General features: G+C 33.7%; 1 protein-coding gene and 1 long non-coding RNA gene across 4 annotated transcripts in view; one reads left to right on the top strand and one right to left on the bottom strand.

The window, feature by feature from the left end:
- Positions 1–23,543, bottom strand: part of LOC126744119 (protein KIAA0100) — a 41,941-nt gene extending 18,398 nt beyond the window's left edge. Inside the window, exons 1-17 of one of the 3 annotated variants that reach the window (XM_050451503.1) lie at positions 23,258–23,543; positions 23,075–23,201; positions 22,817–23,017; positions 22,286–22,549; positions 21,962–22,231; positions 21,688–21,906; positions 21,014–21,451; positions 20,806–20,960; positions 20,620–20,750; positions 20,286–20,565; positions 20,068–20,234; positions 14,081–14,322; positions 13,886–14,023; positions 13,706–13,828; positions 13,473–13,649; positions 13,185–13,413; positions 5,454–5,618 (exon numbers count right to left, since the gene is read on the bottom strand). In XM_050451503.1, coding sequence (XP_050307460.1) covers positions 5,454–5,618; positions 13,185–13,413; positions 13,473–13,649; positions 13,706–13,828; positions 13,886–14,023; positions 14,081–14,322; positions 20,068–20,234; positions 20,286–20,565; positions 20,620–20,750; positions 20,806–20,960; positions 21,014–21,451; positions 21,688–21,906; positions 21,962–22,231; positions 22,286–22,549; positions 22,817–23,017; positions 23,075–23,201; positions 23,258–23,313 — 3,382 coding nt within the window. In that variant the 5' untranslated portion in view covers positions 23,314–23,543. The remainder of the gene's footprint in view (positions 1–5,453; positions 5,619–13,184; positions 13,414–13,472; positions 13,650–13,705; positions 13,829–13,885; positions 14,024–14,080; positions 14,323–20,067; positions 20,235–20,285; positions 20,566–20,619; positions 20,751–20,805; positions 20,961–21,013; positions 21,452–21,687; positions 21,907–21,961; positions 22,232–22,285; positions 22,550–22,816; positions 23,018–23,074; positions 23,202–23,257) is intronic. The other 2 variants (XM_050451564.1, XM_050451635.1) reach the window with 2 other exon arrangements.
- LOC126745716 (uncharacterized) lies at positions 5,729–6,322 on the top strand. Its single transcript, XR_007663664.1, has 2 exons — positions 5,729–5,981; positions 6,135–6,322. It is a non-coding gene; the product is annotated as an uncharacterized LOC126745716 (long non-coding RNA).
- Positions 23,544–25,151: the final 1,608 nt, after the last annotated feature.

Below are 25,151 nucleotides of genomic sequence, written 5' to 3'. Positions count from 1 at the left end.
AAGAGATCTAGTGAGTTCGGTATTTATTTTATTTATTCAACATAATAAATAAAATAATGCTTAATAAAGGATAGATGTAAATAAATTTAATTTGTAGTACCAGTACAATAACAACGTACACCTAGGTGCAAGCACCTGTATGTGTATAACTTAAAACTAATAATTATATTACTATAAAACACAATTATATTTAGTAGTGGCCCCATACATTAACTAATTTAAATAAACCTGAGGGTAATTAATAAAACAACTATAAGACACCAAGAAAAAAAATTCAAAAGAAAAGGAAAATCGTTATTAGTTATTTATAGAAGGTCATGTAAGGCATGGCATCATACTTTTCATAAATAAATCTTTTACAAAGTTGTGAATTTTTTTTAAATCTGTAATTCCCCGAATTGTCCGCGGCAACTTATTGAAAATTTTTGGTCCTATTACAGAGTTACATCTTTGTCTTCGATCGAATCTGCTAAATGGTACAGGCCCGGCCGGATGAAAGAGAACGACCTGAACGCGTTTCTCGTAACTTTTCGTACCGGGCGCACGGCGCCGGCAACGTCGCGCTGGGCCGACTCGCAGATAAATTACGCTAAGCAGATATTATTTTAAAACCAATATGGGTTTAGGGTAAGTGGGCTTAATTTATTTAGTCCTTTTCGTGGTTCCAAAGAGTTATTACAGTGTTGATTATGCCTCGTTTAAGTGATTCCGTTAAGCACCGCATCATCGCCAAATTAGAAAATGGTTGGTCCATTTCTCGACTGGCTGATGAATTTGGTATATCCAAAAACACCATTTTCGAGTTAAAACGCAAATTTGAAGAAACCGAAAGTGTGGAAAGCCTACATCGAGGGGGGAATATAAAAATTACTTCGGACCAACAAGATCAACGACTGGTTGATTTTTGCCGAGAAAATCCATTTAAATCCGCCGTTAAAGCCGTGTCTACCACAGCATTTCCAGCAAGTGTTAGAACTGCCCGAAAAAGATTAGCTGCAAGCAATCTGAGATGTCGGACAGCCAGCAACCAGATTGAGTTAACCGAAACTGATAAAGAAGTCCGGTTGCAGATATGCCAATAGTTTAATCGCTTACCGATGGGTTATTGGGAGAGAGTAATATTTAGTGATGAAAAGTAATTACAACGGTAAAGTTAAAGTATACAGACCTTCGACGAGTTCAAAATATGACGAAAGATTTGTGTCACCCAGAAGAAGAAGTGGGCATTTTTCCGTAAGCATTTTTCAGCCACCGAGGACCCGGAATCTGCTGGAAAATTGATGGCCAATTCACAGCAGATCGTTAAATTACCTCTGTCCAAAGACGCTTTTCAAAAAAAAAATATATAATAAAAATAATTGCTGTAAACAATAATCTCTCACTTTACAGCTTGAACAAATTATATTACAAACCTTATAATAAATATAAACTGTCCACCCACCTGTCCACCACATCGTCCACCCACCGAACAACATCACCAACAATAATAATTTCAGATGCCTTAGTTATTTCGGCGGCATTTCTCAACAACTTGCAAAATTTTTTAAGCCTTTCAGCCTTTCCATAGCTTTCAAAACGACTAACTCGCTAAGAAAGAACCTATAGTAAAGACGTTGGATAAAAGTGACCCTCTATCTAAATCGGGTGTATATTGTCTTAATTGTAAGGATTGCCCTGCTGTTTATGTGGGAGAATCAAGAAGGAGAGTCTCCACAAGGGTACAGGAACACCTAAGCCTCGTTAACAAGTTCAGGGACACCGACACCACAGAAACTAAGTCAGCATTTGCTAACCATTTATTATCAACGGGTCATAGTTTTTCCGTCCCTGAAAATGTTTCCATTGTTCACGAGTGCCCTAAGGGTAGAAAGTTGAATCTCTTGGAGAAAATGGAAATCACCAAAGCCAAAAAGAGTCCAATTTTGACATGCGTTAATGATGTTTTCACCTTTGAGCCAGGATTTATCTTTAATAATCTTATCTAACCTCTTGTTTCTGCTCACGATACGCATATATACCTTTGACTCTAATATTCATAAGCAGGGCTGGCCGAGTGGTTAACGGTCTGGTGTTTCACCGAGATCAACTTTAGAGCGTGGCTTCAAATACTACACCTGTCACGTTTTTTTCCCTTTTTATATTTTTTGTTGAATTTTTGTGCCATGTTATTGTTTTTATTACAAAATATGTGGGTATTCTCAGATTAGCAGGTCATCTAGCTATAAGGTAATTTGAACTAATTTTTAATATTTGATTTCGTTTGAGTGTGAGGTTTTATTGTAGTTATGTGTGTTTTTCTGTTTATTGTAGGTCTGATGATTCTTAATTAGCGAAACATGTTACCTGATTAATACATAAAAAGATATTTTGAGACTGAGACTTAGAGTTTTCATTTTTTCTCTAGTTACGTAGGTCTCTTTGAGATAATGGACGAGTTCTTTCAATCATAATATTGAGGAATCAATTCATTAAAAATTTATTTCGTATCCAAAAGAATTCAAGCAACAGTTTTGGAAATAAGGAACATTTTTTATTTATTAGAATCCAGAGATCATGTTTGTTATTTAAGGTGAGCACTCACCTTGAAGCTGAATATCTCAAAAATTAAAGGACTAATTTTTATAAATATCTCAGAACCGTAATATTGAGGAATCAATTCATTACAAATTTGTTTTGTATCCAAAAGAATCCAGGCAATAGTTTTAGAATTAAGAAATGTAGTAAGTTCCAGAGTCATGTTTATTCTTTAACTCATTAACGCCTAGCGTTACCACATGGCTACGGCAAACACGTGACTACTCAAAGTGCGATGGCATTGGCCACGCGCTAGTAAATTTGTTGCGAGCGTGTCATATCACCAATCACAGTGCGCAAAAACCACGCGTTCGCTTAGTTTCCGTAAAAACGCCGAACTGTGTGTGTTTAGTGCGGTTAAATTTGATAAGTAAGTATAATTTATTTTTTATGCGTAATAGTGGGGGATATTTTGTTACACTGTGATGCTCAGAATACTATGGCTTATCGTTGGCCAAATTTAGAATAAAATCCATTGATAAGTTAGTGAGTTACAAGGGCGTACACTTGTATGTTACCATATGGCAACACTAGGCGTTTGCACTAAGTGATTTCAAAGAGCCACCAGAACCCAATGTAGACACAGATGAGGACGCAGCTGACGAGGACGATGGCGGGTAATAAGCCCGAAAACTTTTTATCGTAATTTGTTATTTTTTGATGATTTTTTTTTCGTAGGCTAGTTGACAATTTGACAGCTCGACAGTTGCGAACCCCGGCCGAAATAAGATTATACAATAACCAGAGATTGGGTACCCAATATGAGGTTGAATGTGATGCAAATATAGCAGATCAGGAAACAAATACTGTGCCTACTCCGGTTCTTGTGCAGGAATACACAACTTGGCTTAAAGATAGGCGAAACCAGTCTAAATCATTTATACCTCAGTGGGAAAAAGGAGCAGACTATGCAGTTGTACCGCCAAAATATTTTCCGCCGCCAGATTATTTCAGATTTGAGCAAATGTCCGTAATTCAAGTTTTCGAAGAGTTTATAGATGATGAATTTATAAAACATTTAGTGGCGGAAACTCGCAGGTATGCATTATTTTTAAACTGTCCAGACCCTAATATTACACCAGATAAAATTCGTTGCTTCATAGCAATATTATTTGTAAACGGCTATAATAATTTGCCATCTAAAAGGCAATATTGGAGCAGCGGCGAAGATCTTAAAAATTTAGCTGTGTCTCAAGCAGTGCGCCATGATCGATTTTTACAGATCACTCGATTTCTTCATTGCTCTGATAATACAAAACTAGACAAAAATGATAAGTTCTACAAGATTCGGCCTGTCATAGAAATGTTCAAAAAAACTGATTGAAAAATTTCGTTCTGGAACAAAATTTGACTTATGATAAGAGTATGGTTCGATATTTCGGGCGACATAGCTGCAAGCAATTTATCCGTGGAAAACTCATTAGATTTGGGTATAAAATTTGGAGCCTAAATACTACAGACGGCTATTTGGTAAATTTTGATGTTTAGCAAGGTAAAAGTCCCAAATCTAATGCGGACTACGATTTATTGTTTGGCAAAGCTGCAAGCCCTTTGGTAGTAATGTTAGATGAATTGCCGCCAGAAAAAAGGATTTGCGATATGAACTTTATATGGATAATTTGTTTTCAAACCCAGCGCTTTACTCATATTTGCAATTTCGTGGTTATTCTGCAACTGGAACAATTCGTGAAAACCGAATGCCCAAACAATGCCCCCTCACGAATAAAAAAATGTTTGTCAAAAAAGACCGTGGATATTTCTAAAAAGCCATGGAGAAATCCGATGGCCATTTGTATGTGAGATGGATGGATAATTCAGTGGTAACTATGATGTCTACTTCGCATGGAGCTCAAGAAATTGGACAAGTTAAAAGGTACTCACAACAACAAAAGAAAAATATAATGGTTACACGACCAAAAGTTATTGCGAAATATAATGCCCACATGGGAGGAACTGGATCAGATGGACCAGAACCTTGGCTGCTATCGCATCGGTATTCGAGGTAAGAAATGGTATCGGCCTTTGCTAACCTGGATTTTCGATGTTGCTCTTCAAAACTCCTGGATACTATACAATCGATCTCGAAAACAAAAGGTTTCACAGTTAGAGTGTAAAAGAGAGGTGGCGACCGTATACTTGAAAAAATTTCAAGTTTTGCCGAAAGGATCTGGGCGACGAGCTTCTGCATTGGAATCTTCAGTCCGGTTTGATCGTTTTGACCATTTAGTTCAACAAACAACACAAAACAAACGAAGACGATGTGCACTCAAAACATGCAACTCCACAGTAAGAACCATGTGTTCAAAATGTGATGTAGCTGTATGTATTTCTTGCTTTGCACCTTATCATTCCCGTTAACTTGAACCTGTTTACTTATTTTATATTAATTAGTATTATAATGTTCTATAATGAAATTTTAATATTTTCTAATTAAAAAGATTGTTTCAATTTTAGGTAGTGTAAAGTCCTAGCGTTGCCATATGGTTACGGCTAATATCTCAAAATTTAAGTAGCTAAAATTAAAAAACTAAATTTTTACAGCTTCCTGAACGTATTTTTAGTAATCTTAAAAGAGCATAAAAAAAAATAATTCCGGTGCTAATGGTTTAAGGCGAGCACTCACTTTAAAGTTGCATATGTCAAAAAGAACTCTTATAAAACAAAAACTATAATATTAAGGAATCAATTCTCTAAAAAGGAACCTTTTTAAACTAAAGTGCCAAAAATGAACCTTTTAAAATACCGTAAAAAAAATCCTTAAAATATCTAACAAACCTAATTTCAAACCTACAGATCGGAAACGTTCGCTTAAGAAAAATCCCTGGGCAAAGGGTGGAGTTGTAACATTGACTGTAACATTTTCCCGCTAAATTACTTACTGAGATTGCATTGGGCTATAACCGGTTCCCAGCAGGGGCCGAAAGCGTAACTGAAGGACTCGATTTCACAATTGAGGTCGTAGTAGAATTTCAAGGGTTGCATCCCCCGTTCGACTTCGAAGGGCTCGAAGGGCTCCCCGAGGTCGACCAGGACCGTCCTGATGGCTGAAAAATAAAATTAATTTAATACCCTATTAAACCTTGAACGAAATTGCAATAAACGCTGACGAATTTGGCTGGAAAACTAATTTAAACTAACATTAGGCGTTTTTTTATTAGACTCTTATGCCGAATACGATCAAATGTCGATTTATATTCAATGCGGACGCGGAGATCCCCCAAAGATACGCCACTTCCTGGCCATTTTAAAATCGCTGGCTTTGTTATTTTTATGTTTTGTTTAAGTCCGACCGGTCAAGCATAATATCGTGATATTAAAAAATGGTTTTTAAATGGGGTCTCGTGGCCATTTTTTGCTGTTTGGTGGCCGCCAATATGGCTAAGGAGGTTGGCTTGAAAAAGGAAAGAGTAAGTAAATAAAAAGGTTTAACGTACATATCTTTTTTAACGTGCAAGTTGCATGGCATGCTGTGTTAATACAAGTCATAAAAAGGGGTAAGTCAGAATGTGTAATTACATGATGTTATGTAAGATATATATTGTAAAGTAAGTTTTTTTCAGGTGGTAAGATCTGCCTTACCGCAAATACCGTCTGTACCAGGCTTACCGCCCTTCAATCAGTTTGATGCCATTTTGAAAGCGGCCCAAGAAGCCATTAAGCTTTTGCAACAAATACCAAGACCTGGACTTGGCTAAAAGATTAATTTACCACAATTATTGTTAATAAAGTGTTTATTATTATATTTAAATAGCGTTTATGTTTATTAATTACTTCCAAGAAATTTTTAAAAAGAACGTTTTTGTTATTTTGATCATATTGTTTCAGGGTTTATCCTCTGCAAAAGAATCCCAAAATTTGTCTCTTTTCGATGATTTAATATCGGGGGCGATGGAGTGGATTTTTAGCATAATTGGATTGATTATGGACACTTTGGAATCGTTTGGAATTGGCAGAAGGAGACGCTCTATTCTGGATCCAATATTTAAATGAATTTCGATTATATGATGTTAAAATTGGATAATATATTATGGTGCATATTAAAATATATGTTTTGTTCCTTAAAAGCTAATATCTCGGAAAGTAGTTTATTGAATCTAATGAAATTAACATAAATTTTATTTAAGGGCCAAACCAGTTAAGATCACAAAAAATCATCAGGTGGAGATTTATATGAGAGCCAAATATCTCAAAAACTACTGAATGGAGCCTAATGAAAGTTACAACATAATATTGAGAAAAAAAAATTGAACAAATTTTATTAGGTTCAGACCAGTTCAGGTAGTGGTTTTGAGGTTATTGGAGTTTTAATGCCATGGTTTTTACAAAGTGCCTTTCAGGTGAACATTAACTTTAAAGCCGAATATCTGAAACCATTTTAGTAGTTTAGATTATAAGTTTTTCTTAGTTTAAATGGGACCCCCAACTTTTTTACCATATTTTGATAGGAAATTACAATCTAAGAAATATGACCCCCCCATATGTCAACTTTTGACAACTAACCTTTAAATTATTTAATTTTTTAAAATTCAATCGTAGAGTGCCATAAATAATTTAAATTCGTTAATTTTACATCAAGGAGTCCTAGAAAAATATAATTCACTCTTTTGTTTTTTACAGCTTTCCTAGATGCGTCTAAAGTTTGCAAAATCGTATTTTCGGCTCTAACCCAATTTTTTCAAATGGAACTAGGGTGGCTCATTATCATAGTTAAAAAGTGTATTTATTTACAAATAATTTGGTATAAGACAATCGATTGATAGTAAGAGTCCAATTTATCGTTAATCCTGGATTTTTATTAGATGTTACGCAAATGCTACTAAATGCTAAAAAGTCGCTACAAAATCTATTTAAAACGGAAACAAATATTTTATGAATTCACAGCAATCTTTGGGTTTTTTAATTGGCAAAAATTAGGTAGGTATGCGGAGCTAAACTGTTTTTTTGAAAATTCAGACTTATTAGAATTACCAAATCGCTTGGCTAGAGTTATACAGTGGTAAGCGCCACTTTTTTGAAAAATTACATTTTGAGAAAACTGAGTAACATGTGCCCATTTCCAGCTATCCTTGGAATAATAAAGTTGTATGTGGTTGTTTTAGGGATATGCAACCAACAATACATAAGTGTATGGATTTAAATATTTAAAATAATAACGCAAGAGCCCCAAGACTACATAATATATTAGTGCTTAAATAAAATATAAAATTGTTATTACAGTTTTAAAACCTATTCGGTCAAAATTGGCGCTGTAAAAATATTAATAACTTAAAATGGGGAAAATTAAGGTATAACAGAAACAATTTCTAAATCGTTAAAAATATACCTACTTATTATACAATTTTAAAAACAAATACAAAGAAATTTGACCTGTTAATAAGGATTTTCTATAAACTGCTATTTTTAAAAAGAAATTGGATCTGGCTCTGGATCTAACAGGTAGTTAATTATATTAAATTTATAAGAATTATATAAACATCATAACCTTTTTCCTTTTTGCCTAACTTTATGATGGCTCTTTTTTTTCTTTTCTTAAAATAAATATTAAATACTGTTACCTGGAAGGCGATATGTAGATAAAAGAGTATCATGGTTCAAATAATATTCAATTAAATAAATAGCTACCTATATCCTTCAGTCAGGTCATGTTTTGAAAACAGGTAGACGAATTATCTTTTATAACTTTTAAGAATTATTATAGTGATCACTGCATCACAATTGAAGAAATTTGTTCTATGTATCCTAGCACTAAGTTTTACATGATGGGTGACTTCAATTTGCCAGGGGTACATTGGTCAAATGCTCATAATGTCCAACAAATTCACCAGCCGTGTTTCTAGCACAAATATATGGTTTTTTTAATATGTACCAAATGATTGATATGCCAAATAGCAGGGATGTGTTCCTGGATCTTCTGTTTACCAACGATAGCGCCATGAAATGTTTTAAGTCTCCAGATCCACTTTTTTGTGACTCAATTCATCATATTTCTTATACCTGTAATTTTAGAGTAGACAACAGTGTAATTTTGGATTCACTTAGAGTTGAGGAATTTTATTTTGATTTTAAAAATGGGAACTATCAGGGTTTAAATGATTATCTTTTTTCTATAAATTGGCATACTATTTTTAATGATAGCGATATTAACATTATGGTGTCAGAGTTCTATAACATTTTAAATTTTGGTATACAATGTTTTGTGCCTCAAAAAAAATATAAGACATCTAGCTTTCCTCCATATTTTTCTACCGAATTAAGAAGATTGGTATTTCTCAAAAAAAGTAAGCATAAAAAATACCAACTATCCCATGATGAAAGAGATTATCATGAATTTACCGTTCTGAGAACTCAGTGTAAAAGGTTAAGTCAAGAGTGCTACAGAAATTATCTTGCTACTTTGAATGAGAGCTTGACTAGTAATCCGAAAAATTTTTGGAAGTTCGTTAATAAGAAAAGAGCATCTAACATTGTACCAAGAGAAATGTATTTAGATAATAGTGTTGCAACTGATGGTCAGCACATTGTTGATTTATTCGCTACTCACTTTTCTGCAGTCTATTCAAATGCAAACACAACCCCACCTGAAAAATCTTTTAGCCAAATTAATATTGACTGTCCTGTCATAAGTCTGGCTGAGGTGTTTGATAAGCGGGGGGCTTTGCCTAATAAGTTAATGATTGGTCCAGATGGAATCCCCAATATTCTTTTAAAAAACTGTCGATATGCACTATCACAGCCACTATGTAAACTTATCTCTTATTTCTGGAACATTTCCAGACATATGGAAAGAAGGTTATATTTCTCCTATTTTTAAATCAGGGTCGAGGGATGATGTCAGAAATTATCGTAGTGTGTCCATAGTGTCATCCATCCCCAAAATTTTTGACAGCCTTATGTTTGCCCATTTAAATTGGAAATGTACAGAAATTATTGTTGAGGAACAGCATGGTTTTAGAGGTGGTCGGTCCACTCTTACAAATTTACTCATATACCACAACAAGTTGTCAGATGCCTTGGAGAGGGGGTATCAAATTGATGCTGTATATACAGACTTCTCCAAGGCGTTTGACAAGGTAAATCATTTGTTATTAATTGAAAAATTGAGAAATTTAGGTTTTTCTGATAGATTGCTAAAATGGTTGCTTAGCTTTCTTAGTGATAGAAAGCAAGTGATTAAACTTGGTAATTTTATATCTAAGGTGACACTGCTCTCCTTTACTATTTAGTTTGTTTGTTAATGACCTTAGGGATGTCTTGGAGTATTGTGAATTTTTAATGTTTGCTGATGACCTCAAACTTTTCTTGGTTATTATGAATGAACTTGATATCAGCCTCTTACAGAAAGATCTTGATAGCCTTTCTCTGTGGTGCCAAAACAATTTGTTGGATTTGAATATTAATAAATGCTTCCAAATTTCATTTCATAGGAAAAAAAGTAGGATACCATCATTTTACACAATTAACGGCCAGAAACTTCAATTAAAGGATGTTGCTAAGGATTTAGGAATACTGTTTGACACGAATTTAAACTTCTGCAATCATATAGACCAAATAGTAGTAAAAGCTAATAGAATGTTGGGTTTTACGCTTAGAAATTGTGAGGGGTTATCATTGCAGGCTGTCAAATCTGTATATGTGGGATTGGTACGATCACAGCTTGAGTATGGCTCAATTATCTGGACTCCCCAGTATAATGTCTATAAGTCATTACTGGAGAGTGTGCAAAACAAATTTTTAAGATATTATAACTATATGTTTAATTTAGATCTTATTGCTAATCATGATTATTCCCAAATATTGAATTATGTTAAAGTTTTGCCTTTGGATAAAAGAAGAACAATGTTTGACATCTGTTTTATCTATAAGTTGTTGAATGGTATTACATCCTGTCCGGATTTACTTTCCTAGGTTAAATTTTCTATTCCTCAGAGAACACTTAGACAAAATAATTTATTTCATATTGGGTTCCATAGAACCAATTATGGTAAAAACTCTTTTTTGGAGAGATCTCTAGATTTTTTGGATCGGGAGGAGAGGCTAGATGTTTTTAGCAATTCATATGGGTCTTTTAAGGGTAGTTTAATGAAAATTTTCAATACTTAGTATTGTTCAATTAATATTTTTAATTAATATGTTGTTTGATGGGTAAACAAAGTGAGAATTTGTGTTCCTAATCTACTAGTTAATACAGATATTTTTTTTTTTGTTTATTTACTTTAGAGTCTGGTTTGCTCCCATACATCTTTTTATTTTATTTTTTTAAATATTTTTTGGATACCTGGATAAGGTCTATACTTTCTGGTATCTGCAGTGGGTAATTTGCAATTGAATCGGAATATTTTGTTTTGTTTTATATACTGTTTATTCACATACTTAATATTTTTTTGGTAATACTTTATGCTCGACAAACTTTATTTGTCCATTTTTTTTTCCCGATATTTCCTTTCTGCTTCCTTGTATTTTCCTCATTCTTATCCAATTGCCCTGGTACCTACGCTAAAGTGAGAAGAATGTTAGAAAAAAGTACCTAGGAGAAAAAGGTAAACGAGCAGTAGCAAGAATTAACGCGGACGCGAGACTTGAGATACGGCTTTACGGCTTCTAATTTACTGTGCCAAGGGTTCGACCTACTTTACCCTTATTTGTGCTAAATTATGGGTAAGTCGAGCTTTGTTAATATCTAACTACTTCACATTTACCGCCCAATATAAATACTGAGGACTGAGTCAGGGTATAAAGAAAAATTGAACTAATAACTAGAATCAGCTTCCCTTATCAAATACAGTCCCCTTCAAAACCATCTAATCAAGAATAAAACAGAGTCTTTTTTTTAGTTAAGTACTTTAACTCTTAATAGTTTAAGTAAGGATTATTAATTATTGACATAACTGTATTTTATAATTTGTTTTTTGTTTTGTAATGGGGGTTTCCCGTTTAATGAATAAAATAAAAAAATTATTCATAATATTTTTTTTACATGTGCTTTGGCCGATGCAATTTATTATTATTTACCATCATGTGCGATGCATAATTTAGGACTTATCCGAATTATGTAGTTATGTGTATTTAAATAATAATATCGTATAAAATTATATTTTTAAGAAGTATTTTCTTATGGTCTTATTTTCGAAGTCTATTTTTGGGTTTCTATATCCTAATCCTGATAATAAGACAATTATAATTTTTCTAATTTTGTTAATTATTTATTCTATGCTTTGCACAAAATCAGAGAGGCAGCCAACAAGCTGTTTTAAATTTTAGTTAGGAGAATTTAAACATTAATTTGTCTCATATTCCAGACTAAGCAGCGCACCTAACGAATGTAAACAAAACACAATACACTATTATTTAAAATAATATAAATTAAATTTTCTAAAATTAAAATTAAAAAAAGGCGCGCTACTGTCGCTAATCACGCGTTATTAGAGGACCAAACTTGGCGCAGCTTTGAAACAGATGGTGTACCTTTCCTTAGCTAGACAAACTCTAACTCTAGGCAAGCGAAATATCGATTGTCTGGTATCAAAATTATTTGTAAAAAAGTTAACTCTTGTTCCATTTGAAAAAAATGAGTTATAGCCGAAAATACGATTTTGCAAACTTTTGACGCATCTAGGAAAGCTGTGAAAAACAAAAAACAGTCAATTATAATTTTCTAGTAGTCCTAGATGTAATGATGTAAAATTAACGACTTTAAATTATTCATGGCACGCTAGATTGAAAATTGAAAAATTAAATTATTTAAAGGTTAGGTGTCAAAAGTTGACATATGGGGTATCATTTTTCTTAGAATGTCATTTTCTATCAAAATATGTCAAAAAAAATGGGAGATCCTATTTATGATTCTCGGATAACAGATTATTTTGGTTCAAATATTCCAATATTTGGCTTTCCTCTCAAGAAATATAAAATTTGAAAATTTTCCATTTTTGTGGTTTGTGAAAACAAATAGCTATCACAAAAGTAAGTATATCATTAAAAAGCATATTAAATGCAGTAGTTTTTGCTGAAAAAAAAACATGTTCCTATTTACTAAATTTTAGAAAAACGACAACGAAGAAGATACCACTAATTTTGCACATTTCCCAAATGTTACATTTAACTTCTGACAACACCCGGTATAACAAAATCACTCAAAAACTGAAATATACCCATCTTAAAGCAAATTTAATTCTCTTTCAGATGATATATCTACATTTTATGTGGTGCTAAGAACAACGGAGATATTCTTGTTTATATGAAAAAAAAACAAAGAAATTTGATAAAATCAAAAAATGTTAAATGCCAGAAGAACTAACAACTTTTCAAAAAAATTTTATACGACTTTTTTGTTGCAAATGGCTTGTTTAATCACCTCTTAAGGTATGGCGGTTTTTATAGTAGACACCTTGTATATGCTATATTAATGCACACTTGATTTTGACTTTTGTTGGCTGTATTGCTAAAAATAAATAAATAATGTGAAAATATTTAAGTGCAATTGTACCCTATCTATTTTTTAAGGTTTTTATCAGGTGTCATTATGATTTTTGTGCAATGTGTAGTATAGGTTAGGTTTTTCTTCTCTTATAAAATGCTGACAAATAAACAAATATCGAATTCTTTGGGCTCACCTCTCCAGCGACTCGCTTCCTCCGCCCCGATCATCAAACCGCACAAATATAACTTTCGGATTTCCATCCATGGTTGCGGAAAATCGCGTAACAGAAACTTCCACTCCGCGCAGGTCAAATTCAAGTAGCGGCCCCACAAAATTGAATATTCGACCTTCTCCTCGGGCCACGGACTGTCGTTGTCCAGCTGCTTCATTTTATCATCTACCGCGAATATTTCCGCCATTACCTACACAGAATAAACATAAAATTAAGCGAAAACTATAAATTTCACCGCCGTTAAATCACCATCGATTCCACGTTCACCATTGACCAAGCGAATAGTCTGGTACGAGGGGGCGCCGCCTGATACATTAGTTTCGATCTTTGAATGTAGATGTCCGCATTTTTCTTTTTAAGGGTGGCGTACAGCTCTTCCACTTTGCCCGCAGGCATGTGCAGATGCGTCTTGAGAAGCTCCGCTATCTACGATCAAAACAGCGCATAAATAGTTGATGGAAAATGTGGGGGCGAAGTTTCACCTTTTCTTTAAGCATTTTCTGACGCTTCAAACTCTCGCTGAACTCGTCCTCGAGCAGCTCAAAGTTGTCCCTTAACTTAACTTCAAACGGGTCGTCGCTCATTTCCAGTAAAAACTCTTTTATCTATAAAGAGAAAACATGGTAAAAGCATAAAATAAGCTATAAACAGTGAGTTCTTACATTAATCAACCAATCAGCTGGAAAGGATTTCGCTTTAGGGCCCTCATCGTTTTTATGGATGATCTTTAGCCACTTGAACATTGAGATCAGCTGGTTCTGGATGGCTTCGGCATAGTTGTGCTCATAAGGGAAAACCACCTATGAATATAAGTGATCGTGGTTTCGAGTATTTTAAAAAAGAGGTTTTGCCTTCACCTTAAACGACTCAATTTCTAACCAACAAGTGAAATCATTAAATATGGACTTTAAGGAGGCATCTTGCCTTTCGGCCTTCAGCTTTTCGGCCGCGGGATCCTCTTCGAATATTCGCTTCAAGTCGATCCCTTTGATCTCGAAAATGTCTTTGCCGTCAATCGCTACCACCACGCTACTGATCGCGTTCTTTGTGTCCTGTTTGCTTCGGTTCGGGTGGAAGTTTTTCGAAATTATCGCTTTTTCTAAGGGTAAAAATTATATTTTATTAGCAAACTAACGAGTAGCATTCAAAAAGCATTGTATTACGGAAAGCATTGTATTAATCAATAATGTGTCCAAAGTAGTCTGATCAATAATTTGAAAAATATCAAACATTAGAGTCATTATAGCCTTAAAGATTCAGGTAAAACTTATTTGCCAGAAATTCTACACATAAAGAAAATGTATAAACTATTCAAAGAATTACACCCTGCAGCAGTGGTATCTTACGATAAAATTACGAAATTTAATATTTCTTTTGGGTATCCCCGTACGGACATTGGTGCATGAAGATACTGCAAAAGTTAAAGCTTTATCTGCGGAAACCGATAAACAACAAATTCAACAGCTAACAACAAACAATATTCTTCATAAGAAAAGGGCGGAATGTTTTTACAACCATAAGAAGAAAGCCAAAATCCAGGCAAGAAAAAATAAAAAGAAAGAAGCTATTTGCATAGATTTCGCTAAAAATGTCTCCCTGCCGCAGATAGCTACCAACGATCTATATTATAAACGTCAACTTTCTATGTACTCCTCACGTTCTTGCAACTGGTGAGACCATTTTTTACCTGTACGATGAAAGTGTTGCCAAAAAAGGACCGAACGAAGTCTCATTCCTTTTTCATTTTATTTAGAACTATTTGGATGACGAAGTTCAGGAATTGGAAATTTTCTGTGATTCTGCAGGAGGGCAGAACAAAAACTACACGATATTTAGATTCATTCATTACTTAACGAACAATCGCATCCATGGCCTCACAGACATTAAAATTACATTTCCTATACGTGGACACTCATACTTGGAGTGCGATAAAAATGTTGGTCTATGGAACATAAAAGCACCAATGGAAATACCAAAAGATTTCGAAGAAATGGTGAAATTATCACGATCGAAGCCATCCCCTTTTACTGTGGTCAGTGTTACTAAAAAAATTGTATTGGATTGGAAGACAATGTTGCTATCAAAGTATGCCGCTAAATGCCCTTTTCAAACGCAGCCTATCAAAGTCATACAAGCCATAGCCGTTTGTTACAATATCGCACGACGTACTTTGGAGAAATGCTGACAGGCATTATTAGAGCACCGCGGCATAGTCAATCATTGCCAAAGGGTTTTTTTTTATTTATTTATTTATTTATAATACGGGAAAACCCCATTAATTGTAAATTTTACAAAGCAATAATATTTACATAAACAACTGTCATAATCTAAACCTACTTAAAAAATTAATACTAAAGTAAAATCACCTATACTACATATACTAGAAACAACCTTAATAATTTATATGCAAGAATGTAAATACAAAATTTTATGCACAATTATGAAGTAAGTGACCTCTTTAGATGCATTAAGGAACTTATGTTAAACACATCAATATTCGAATTGTTTAACAAATTCATATACCTATCCATAGGATTATTAATTCCATAGGATGTTCTGTGGAATGGAATGTTAAAGGTTACATTATGGCGCAACCCGTGATGAGGAACATCAAATCGTATGCGACCCAACAGATCAGGGCAATCAATAAAATAGGCTTATTATTAACGATCTTATATATAAAACTAGTACCAGAAATATTACGGCGTTGCGACAGTGTCGGAATAGATAATTGACTTTCAATATAAGAATAGTCATGGTTCTTAATAACAGTTAAAGTTTTATGAGCACAATATCTCAGGAATTTATGTTGAACTCTTTCTAAAGCATCGATATGAATCTGGTGGTAGGGAGACCAAACTACAGAGCAGTACTCCAATATAGTTCTTACTAGGGAGCAATAAACCCTTCTTGTTGAAGAGACTGAGAAATATGAACAGTTTCTCATAACAAACCCTAGCAATTTTGATGTTTTCACAAAAATTGAATTAATATGATCAATAAATGTGAGTTTCTCATCAAAAATAACTCCCAAATCCCTAATAGATGCAACATAATTCAGTGGCTCATTATTAATGAAGTAATTGGATTGAAACCGGTTGATCCTGCGAGTGAAACTAATAACACAACATTTCTTAACATTTAAATGAAGATTGTTTTGTTCACACCAATTATTTAAGCGATCCATATCTGCTTGTAGTAATTCTTGATCCACAATACTACCAACCACTCTCCAAAATTTTAAGTCGTCTGCAAACATCAAACACTGACTATACAGGAAACAGTTAACTATATCATTAATAAATAAATTAAATAATAAGGGTGATGTATGCCCTCCCTGAGGGAGACCTGATGTTACGCTGATAGGATCAGAAAGATGTCCACCTACCCTGACCCTTTGAATACGGCCAGTTAAAGAATTTTTAATGCAACTCACAAAATCAACATGAAACCCTACGGAGATCAGTTTTGACAGAAGAATTTGATGATCAATACGCTCAAACGCCTTACTAAAATCGGTGTATATAAAATCAATTTGTTTATGAGCCTCTAATTTACTCATAAGATCAGATTGGTAACAGATCAAGTTAGTGGCAGTAGACTTATTCTTGCAAAACCCATGCTGTGAATCTGATATTAAGCCTTTGCATAACCAAGAAAGTTGATTAGCTATAAGGCTATCAAAAAGTTTAGGTATTGAAGATTGAATGCAAATACTTCTATAATTATCTATGACATCCCGACGGCCAGCTTTAAACAATGGCACAATAAAACTTTCCCTCCAGGCAATTGGAAATGTGGATGTTTGTAAGGAAGCATTAAATAACAAAGATAAAGGAATGGCAAGAGTACATACACATTTCCTCAAGAGAAAATTCGGAATCCCATCTGGGCCTGCAGTAATCTTGTTATGGAGTGAGCTAATACCTTCAAATATATCATATGTTAAGATCTTAGTAATGTTTAAATTTAAATCATTTTGCAGCTGATTATTATCAATGCCAGGAGAATAAACAGTTTGGAAAAATTCTTTAAACATGTTTGCAATATCCAAACCACTGGGCGCTTGCTTGTCACCATAAAAGAGGGTATTGGGAAGGGTATAATTGGAAATATATCATTGATATATTTCCAAAATGATTTAGGGTCATTCTGTAAGCCGGAATCTATCCCTTCAATATATTGTCGGAAGCACAAATCAGACATACGTTTGCATTCAGACCTAAGGCGAGAAAATTTTATATAGTTTTCATCTGTATTATATCTCATATATAATGAATGAGCACTCCTTTTGTTCCTAGTTAACTTTCTAAGTTCAGGGGAGAACCACTTAGGAAATGAGGAAGTTCTATATTTCTTTAAAGGAATAAAATATGCAATCCCCATAGAGAGATATTCATAAAAAACGCTGATTGATAAGTAAAGATCACTATGAGATAAACACTCGTTCCAATTAATTGAGGATAGAAAGATATTAAGCTCATTGTAGTTACTGTTTCGGAAATCATAAAAAAATTCTTCATAAGCTAGATTTAAAAAAATTGAGTTATTTGCTGTTAAAATATCCGAATGACACTCATATCCAATATGATGAAAATTAGCTTCAAAAAGAGGGTCAGAAGCTTTAAGAACATTTAAATCCTTAACATTAGAAAAAACCAGATCTAAAAATACACTTCTATCATTAGGAATCAAGTTACATTGATAAAATTTTAAATAACCAAATATTTGTGCAACATCTACAGCTGGGTCACCTCTTAGGCATTGAACCAAAAGACCATGCTCGTCATTGCCCCATGCAGCCCTTGATAGGTTGTAATCTCCAAACAGATATACATTTAGGTTGGCATATTGAGTAGTAACACACTCCATGGTTTGACAATGCCAGATATAAGTATCCCGAGGTGATTGTGGAGGTATATAAACACCACCAATAATGAACTTAGTCCCATTACCCTGGCATAGAATCAGAATTTGCTCAATACGGTCCTCTTGAATAGAAATGCACTGTGATTGTATACTATCACTGACAAATATCAGAATACCACCTCCACTCAACTTACTGCTAGTTCGATAGCTTCTGTCACATCTGAAGACCTTGAAACCCTTGCACGTCAGTTCAGCATCTACAATACTGTCACTGAAATTGCTCTCCACCAATATAATTATATCATAAGAACAGGACATAATACTACTGAGTAATGGTTGAATCTTCGTACGAAGACCTCCAACATTTTGGTAAAACACAGTTAATGGGGTTGAAGCAAGTTTTTTTGTTTGGACTCTACAACCACTGGAACACCTCTGCTATACTGAATAATCAGGTTTTCCTCACCAGCAGATTTTCTATCTAATAAAGACTTCTTAGATTCCTTATATGCATCCTGTTCCATCTTAGTCTGGTCATTAGACAGTTTGTATGGCATCCCACGAAGCTTACCCTTACATTTAAGGGCCGTCTTAACAGTAGTAGCAGTGCATATCAGTTTAACCGGTCTAGTGCGATTAGAAACTTTACCTACCCTAAGTACACGACTTATGGTTGCAACTTCTTGCTGCAGACCTAGCTTCTGGAATACCTCTTGAACCAGATTTTTGTCGTGTAATATACGATCGTTCAAATTAGTCGATGTAGATTCTGGAACATTGTAAATCATAAGATTATTTGCTCTTTCCAAACGCTGTTGGACCTCATAACAAACTGAATTGGGAATGTCCTGGGATTTACTATTTTCCAAAGTAACAATCTTATTTTTAAGATAGTTTATTTCTTCTTCCATCTGAGCAAATTTACGGACAAACATAGGAACACTTTTAAAAGCATCTCGGCATGTGTCACAAAAATACATAAGCAGTCTTTTCTGCAACACAACAGCTCGAATTTCAGAAGAAGACAAACCAGCGCATTTTTCTACTAGGTGGATTCTAGTTCTACAACTGTCGCATGCAATAAATAGTTTTTCATCATCACCCAAAGCCAAAGAGCAGGCTCCACACTTTTTATTTCCAGACATCTCTAAGTTCCTTTCCCAGCAGTTGGAAATTCGATATTACTTCCAATTTGACTGGACTATAGTCTGCTGCCTCCTGATTTCGCGTCCGATCCCCCGTTGTTTGAGCTTCCCTCTCCAGCTTACAATGGTATGTTCTATTAAATATTATATTTTTTTACAAGCAACGCGTGGGAAAATATTACTTTTCAAACTAGCTAGATAAATAAATATTACTTAGTTTTAACAAAATCTTATTTTTTTAGGCCTTCTGCCAATTTCCAGAGCCAAATTCCACGATTTACAAAATTTAATGAAGTTTTGTAGGCCGTCTGCTGTCAAGTTCTTTCTCAATCTACCCCATGAGCATTTAATGCAAGTTAAAATATAATTTATTACAATCACCTTACATTGATGTGGTTTTTTTTTGTCAGGTCTGGATCAATCTGGATACAACCGACATCATGGAAACTCGCTTTTTACTTTCTTAGAACATACTGTAGTTATTTTTATAAACAGTCTTTTGATAAGCTCTCATACTGATTTTGTACCGTTTTTAACATTAAATTGTGTTTTTCTCAGTTTCGTGAACAATTGACTTACCTGCTTTTTTCCCCTGACCCTTCATTTGTTAATTTTACTTAATGCTTAATCATTGATGTATTTTTACTTTAATTGCGGATTATCTTATGGTACTTATTATATAGTTACTGCATGTTAATTGTAATGCTTTTTTTCTGTATTTTGACTCGTATAAAAGTTTGTACTTTTTGGCATGAATAAATAAATAAAAAATAAAAAAAACATGCATAAAGGTAGAATATATACAAGATTCCTATGCTTGTTCTACTCACCTAAAACCAAAGTCATATCGTGTTCCTTATTAATATCAATGTGAAACTGTAACTTCCCGTAGCAAATACAATTAAGCACTTTTACAGGCATATCCAGCTTCTCGACCTCGGGTTTTTTAATTCTCGGCCGAAGCTTAATAAATTTTTTGCCAAAATTTTCAATATCTCTAAAATATTAACTCTGTTAATTTATTCCATTAAAGTTCCATTAAACTTACTTGATCAAAAGAAGCGTTTTTAAGTGAAAATTTGCGGACCAGTAAGCGACAATGTCTTCCAAAAAGGAAATGTTAAATTCATGCTGCTCGGGTTTTTTACTGTAATTCAAATGCACAATTTTCATAAATATTTTATAGTTTAAAATATCCTCGGTGCGCATACAAGTGTAGTTATCTCCAGTATTATTTAGGGTGAACAACTTTAAATCTTCCAGTTTCAACGTATAATTATCATGGATGGTGTCTATGCTTATAGTGTCCAATCTCGTTACAAAATATTCTAAGAATAACGTTAATAAAGAGGAATAATTACTTACTACTTTAATACCAATACCTTCATTCTGTGTTTGCAAAAAAAAGTTACAATGTGTGATCACTAAACTGGTGGTAAGGAAACTCGAGATGTTTTTACTACAATCCAATGATTTATTCTCATTCCTAGAGTAATGATAGTTCTCAAAAGCCCTAAAATATCAAACATTAAAAAAGACACTCTCCACAAAAACTCCTGAAAACTCACTTTAAGGCCAACAACAAAAACTCTGATAGCTGTAAAGACCATTCAAGCTGCACTGTATCCAAAAGCGAATATATTTTTAGAACATTATTATCTGCAGTGCAACATTTCACTAAACCCATGCCTAAGTACACAGGGGTTTCCCAGACATGCAAAACCTAAAAAAATGTAGCTCTAGGTTCATGCAAACCTTGCATATTTAAAATCAAACCTTTGATATGTTTGTGCCATGGTTCCACTCCTTAAATGACCACCATAAAGACTCCACAAGCAACTCGGATTCCCAATGTCTCTTGCCCAGAACCAAATTGGCCAAATAAGAATTATATTTGGTCAATTTACCTCTAGTTTCTTGTGCCTGGTCCAGGGTCAGGCGAGCCTTATTAAACCCCACTGAGGAACACTGATTATCCAGCTTAATCACCAAAATCACATTGAAAATCTCTAAATCAAAGTTAAGAGACATGTGCCCAGTTAGCTGTTCTAGGATGGAGTTAGGTTTTTCCAGTTTAGGTGAGAAAACTGTTGAACCAGGGGAAAAGGAGCTGTGATTGAAGTTTTTGTTTATCCAACTGCTGATTAGCTGATGGTTGTAGGTCACCAACAAGTTGTTTTGTTGCATAAAGATGTTTAAAGTGTTGTTTTTTAGCTGGAAATATTGAAACCAGTTTTTCTTAATAAAAGGTCTGTGAGGAGCAAAACATAAGAATTTAAAGGGCTAGATGATTGATATTCCCAATATAAGTTGGAAAAATCTTAAGGTACCTATTTCAGGAATTCAGCCAGAAATGGTTAAAGCTAAAGACATTTTATCAATATTTCAAAAGCCCAAAGGACCAGAGAAAAAGTTCTCCCGATTGAATGAAATTTTTAATGCTATTTTACCTTAGCATCTGCACAAAAACTTATCAGTTCAACAATCTTCTCGGTGGCCATTTCCACATTAAAATTGTTCAAACAAAAGTTGAGCAAAGCTCCATTTTTATCATTTTGCTGTACTGTGGAATAGTTCAGTGACAGACCTTTGAGCCTTGAAGTGTATTCAGTTTTCCCTTTATCATCATAACCTTCTAGCTGAGTGTGATCAATGTGCAAGCAAAAATTCTAAAAAATATACAAAATTACCCATTATTGATTTTAATGTGTCGTAATTAAGTACCTTTGGTACAATTGGCTTGATTCTGTCCAATATCTCTTTAGTATTTGGTGTATTCTTACACTCAGGAGTCGCATGCAGCTCACTAAACTCTTTGCTCTCAAAAATAACAGTTTCACCCTCTTTGTATACCCATGTAGGTGTGTCCTCCTTAATGTCATTTATTACTTTTGTACATTCATGATGAATTACTGAACCTTTAGGGGTTTTAAGCCAGGTGTACAGTCCACTCCCTATTACTGCCTTACTTTCAGACATTTTTATATCTAACTTCTATAAAAATGTTAATAAAGTTGCCTCATGTAAAAACCAATAAGATCCTCTTACCTCTACACTAAGGGGCCCTTGGGCAACCAACACAGTCTCCATAGAAATGCCAAATGAGAACTCTGCAAGTTTGTATGAGCCCTTTTCACTCTTTTTTATCACAAGAACATAAGCATCACTGATATTTAAAGTGACAAGGAGGGATTTTGTGTTTTTAAATATGCTTCCATCAATGTGCAGTTCTTTTGGTAAGATTTGTAGGAGGCAATTGTTATCCAGCTGGATAGCGGGCGCAGAGATGTTGTATACATGGATGGCCATAAACTATAGGATAAATTTTTAACTATGAACTCAGCCTTCAAGGGCCTAGGCAAGACAATTAGGGAAAGGGGTGCGCTTGTTCATCATGCACTCCTGTTAAATGAAATTACATGTGATTTTTGCTGTTTAAATAAAAATGAATCAATACTGTTGGAGCAGCTTATTTCCATATTAATGCATCAGTTTATGTATTGGAAATTTCCATTAAAATCTATGGGCGAGGCAAGTGCACTCCCTACCCTTCCCTGCCTACACCCTCGTTATCCTTACTTGTGCAAAACTATTAATAAAATTGGGCACTTTCTTTTCTCGAAAGTCCCATGGACCAGTCTGTGCAAACATAAACTTAGACTGGGATTTCTTGTTGTGTAATGGGGCATTTTCGATTGTAACATCTTTCACCACCAAAGTGATCAGTTTTGTCAGTTCCGAGTTTAAAAAACTACTTTTAATCCCCACTTCTTTGATTTGCTTAAAAATAGAAATTTATTCAGGACTTTTCAGCGCTTGTAAGCAGTGGAAACTTACTATCAAGTAGTTGCTTCTTATAATTTGTATATCGCACAATTTTAAATAGGGCAGGCTGATTCGTCCAATGACTATGGGTATTTTGTATTTGCGCTCGAAGAACCATGATAAAATTAGAGGGACTATTCTGAAATTAGAAGAAATAGTTGTTAATTAAATTTAATGAGTTGTATGGATACCTACGTGGAAATACTGAAAAACAATGCGACAAAAATCGTGAGGAGTATTAAAAAACCCATGTCGATGAATAATGCGCGTTCGTATTTATTAAAATTATTATTTACATGCTACATAAAACACTTTATTATGACAAAATAATAATTGATTATTTTAGGAAAATTACATTGTTTATATTTCTTTTAAAACGTCATTTTAGACAAGTGACAGTAGTTTAGATAAACCAGACCTACTTCATGGATTTCTTTACGTAATTTTAAGGGAGAAAATGTAATCCACACACACTAAAAATCCTTTAGAGTAGTAGGGTGCGAGAAAATACAAAAATCAGTTAAATTATTAATAAATAAGATATTTTATTACGGTTACCCTAAAGTCTCTTGAAAGTTAATATTATTGTATTTCTAATTTATACAGTTTTTGTTAAAACGTCATTTCTTGACAAGTGACAGCAGTTTAGATAACCGAAACGTGTCCTAAGTATAATTACGTAACTTTAGGGAGAACAAATCTTTGGATTTTGGGGGTAATAAGGTAAAAGAATATAGTTAAAAGGTGAAATTGTTACTAAATAAGGTGTTTTATTATACTGTCTTTTTAATTTATGTTGTTTTATCAAGTCATTTTTGACAAGTGACAGTAGTTCAGATAACGTTACGGAAAAAAAATCTGGATTTTTGGGGTTATAAAGTATGAGAAAATAAAGGAATAAATTAAGTTTCATTAATGCTAAATAAGATATTTAACTACCCTAAGCTGTCTTGAAAGCCAATAAATCTTCTTAATTTACTTATAATTTTTAAAAAACAATTTTTGACATGTGATAGTAATTCAAATAACCTTGGCGTGGCTGATGAATTTTCCTTTAACAGAATTTAACGGAGAAAAAATTCTGTGGATTTTTAGGGCAATAACGGGAATAAGGTATTTTATTACGCTTACCCGGAAGCCAACAAATCTTTCTTATACACCTTTTTTTTTAAATGTCAAATTTGACAATGAAATGTCAAGTTTCAGTAGTTGAAATAACGAAGGCGTGTCTCATGAGTTTAAGGTCTACTGTGAATTTTTGAGATATTAAGGTGAGGAAAATTAGAAAATAACAAATTTAATTAATACAAAATAAGATATTTTATTAGGCTTGCCCTGAAAGCTTATAAAATCTACATTATATTTATTTTAAAATGTCATTTTTGGCAAGTGACAGTAGTTTAGATAAACCAGACCTATTTCATGGGTTTCTTTACGTAATTTTAAGGGAGAAAATGGAATCCACACACACTAAAAATCCTTTAGAGTAGTAAGGTGCGAGAAAATACAAAAATCAGTTAAATTATTACTAAATAAGATATTTTTTACGGTTACCCTAAACTCTCTTGAAAGTTAATATTATAATTTGTATTTCTAATTTATACAGTTTTTGTTAAAACGTCATTTCTTGACAAGTGACAGCAGTTTAGATAACCCAGACGTGTCCCAAGTATAATTACGTAACTTTAGGGAGAAAAAATCTTTGGATTTTGAGGGTAATAAGGTAAAAGAATATAGTTAAAAAGTGAAATTGTTATTAAATAAGGTGTTTTATTATACTGTCTTAAAAACCAACCATGTCTTTTTAATTTATATAGTCTTAACAAACGTCATTTTTGACAAGTGACAGTAGTTCAAATAACGTTACGGAAAAAAAATCTGGATTTTTGGGGTTAGAAAGTATGAGAAAATAAAGGAATAACAAGTTTCTAAATAAGATATTTAACTACCCTAAGCTGTCTTGAAAGCCAATAAATCTTCTTAATTTACCTAATATTTTTTTTTAACGGAGAAAAAATTCTGTGGATGTTTAGGGCAATAACGGGAATAAGGTATTTTATTACGCTTACCCGGAAGCCAACAAATCTTT

The sequence above is a fragment of the Anthonomus grandis genome, chromosome 1 (assembly GCF_022605725.1).
Source record: "Anthonomus grandis grandis chromosome 1, icAntGran1.3, whole genome shotgun sequence".
Classification (NCBI taxonomy): Eukaryota; Metazoa; Arthropoda; class Insecta; order Coleoptera; family Curculionidae; genus Anthonomus; species Anthonomus grandis.
This window is presented reverse-complemented; position numbering and strand designations above follow the sequence as displayed.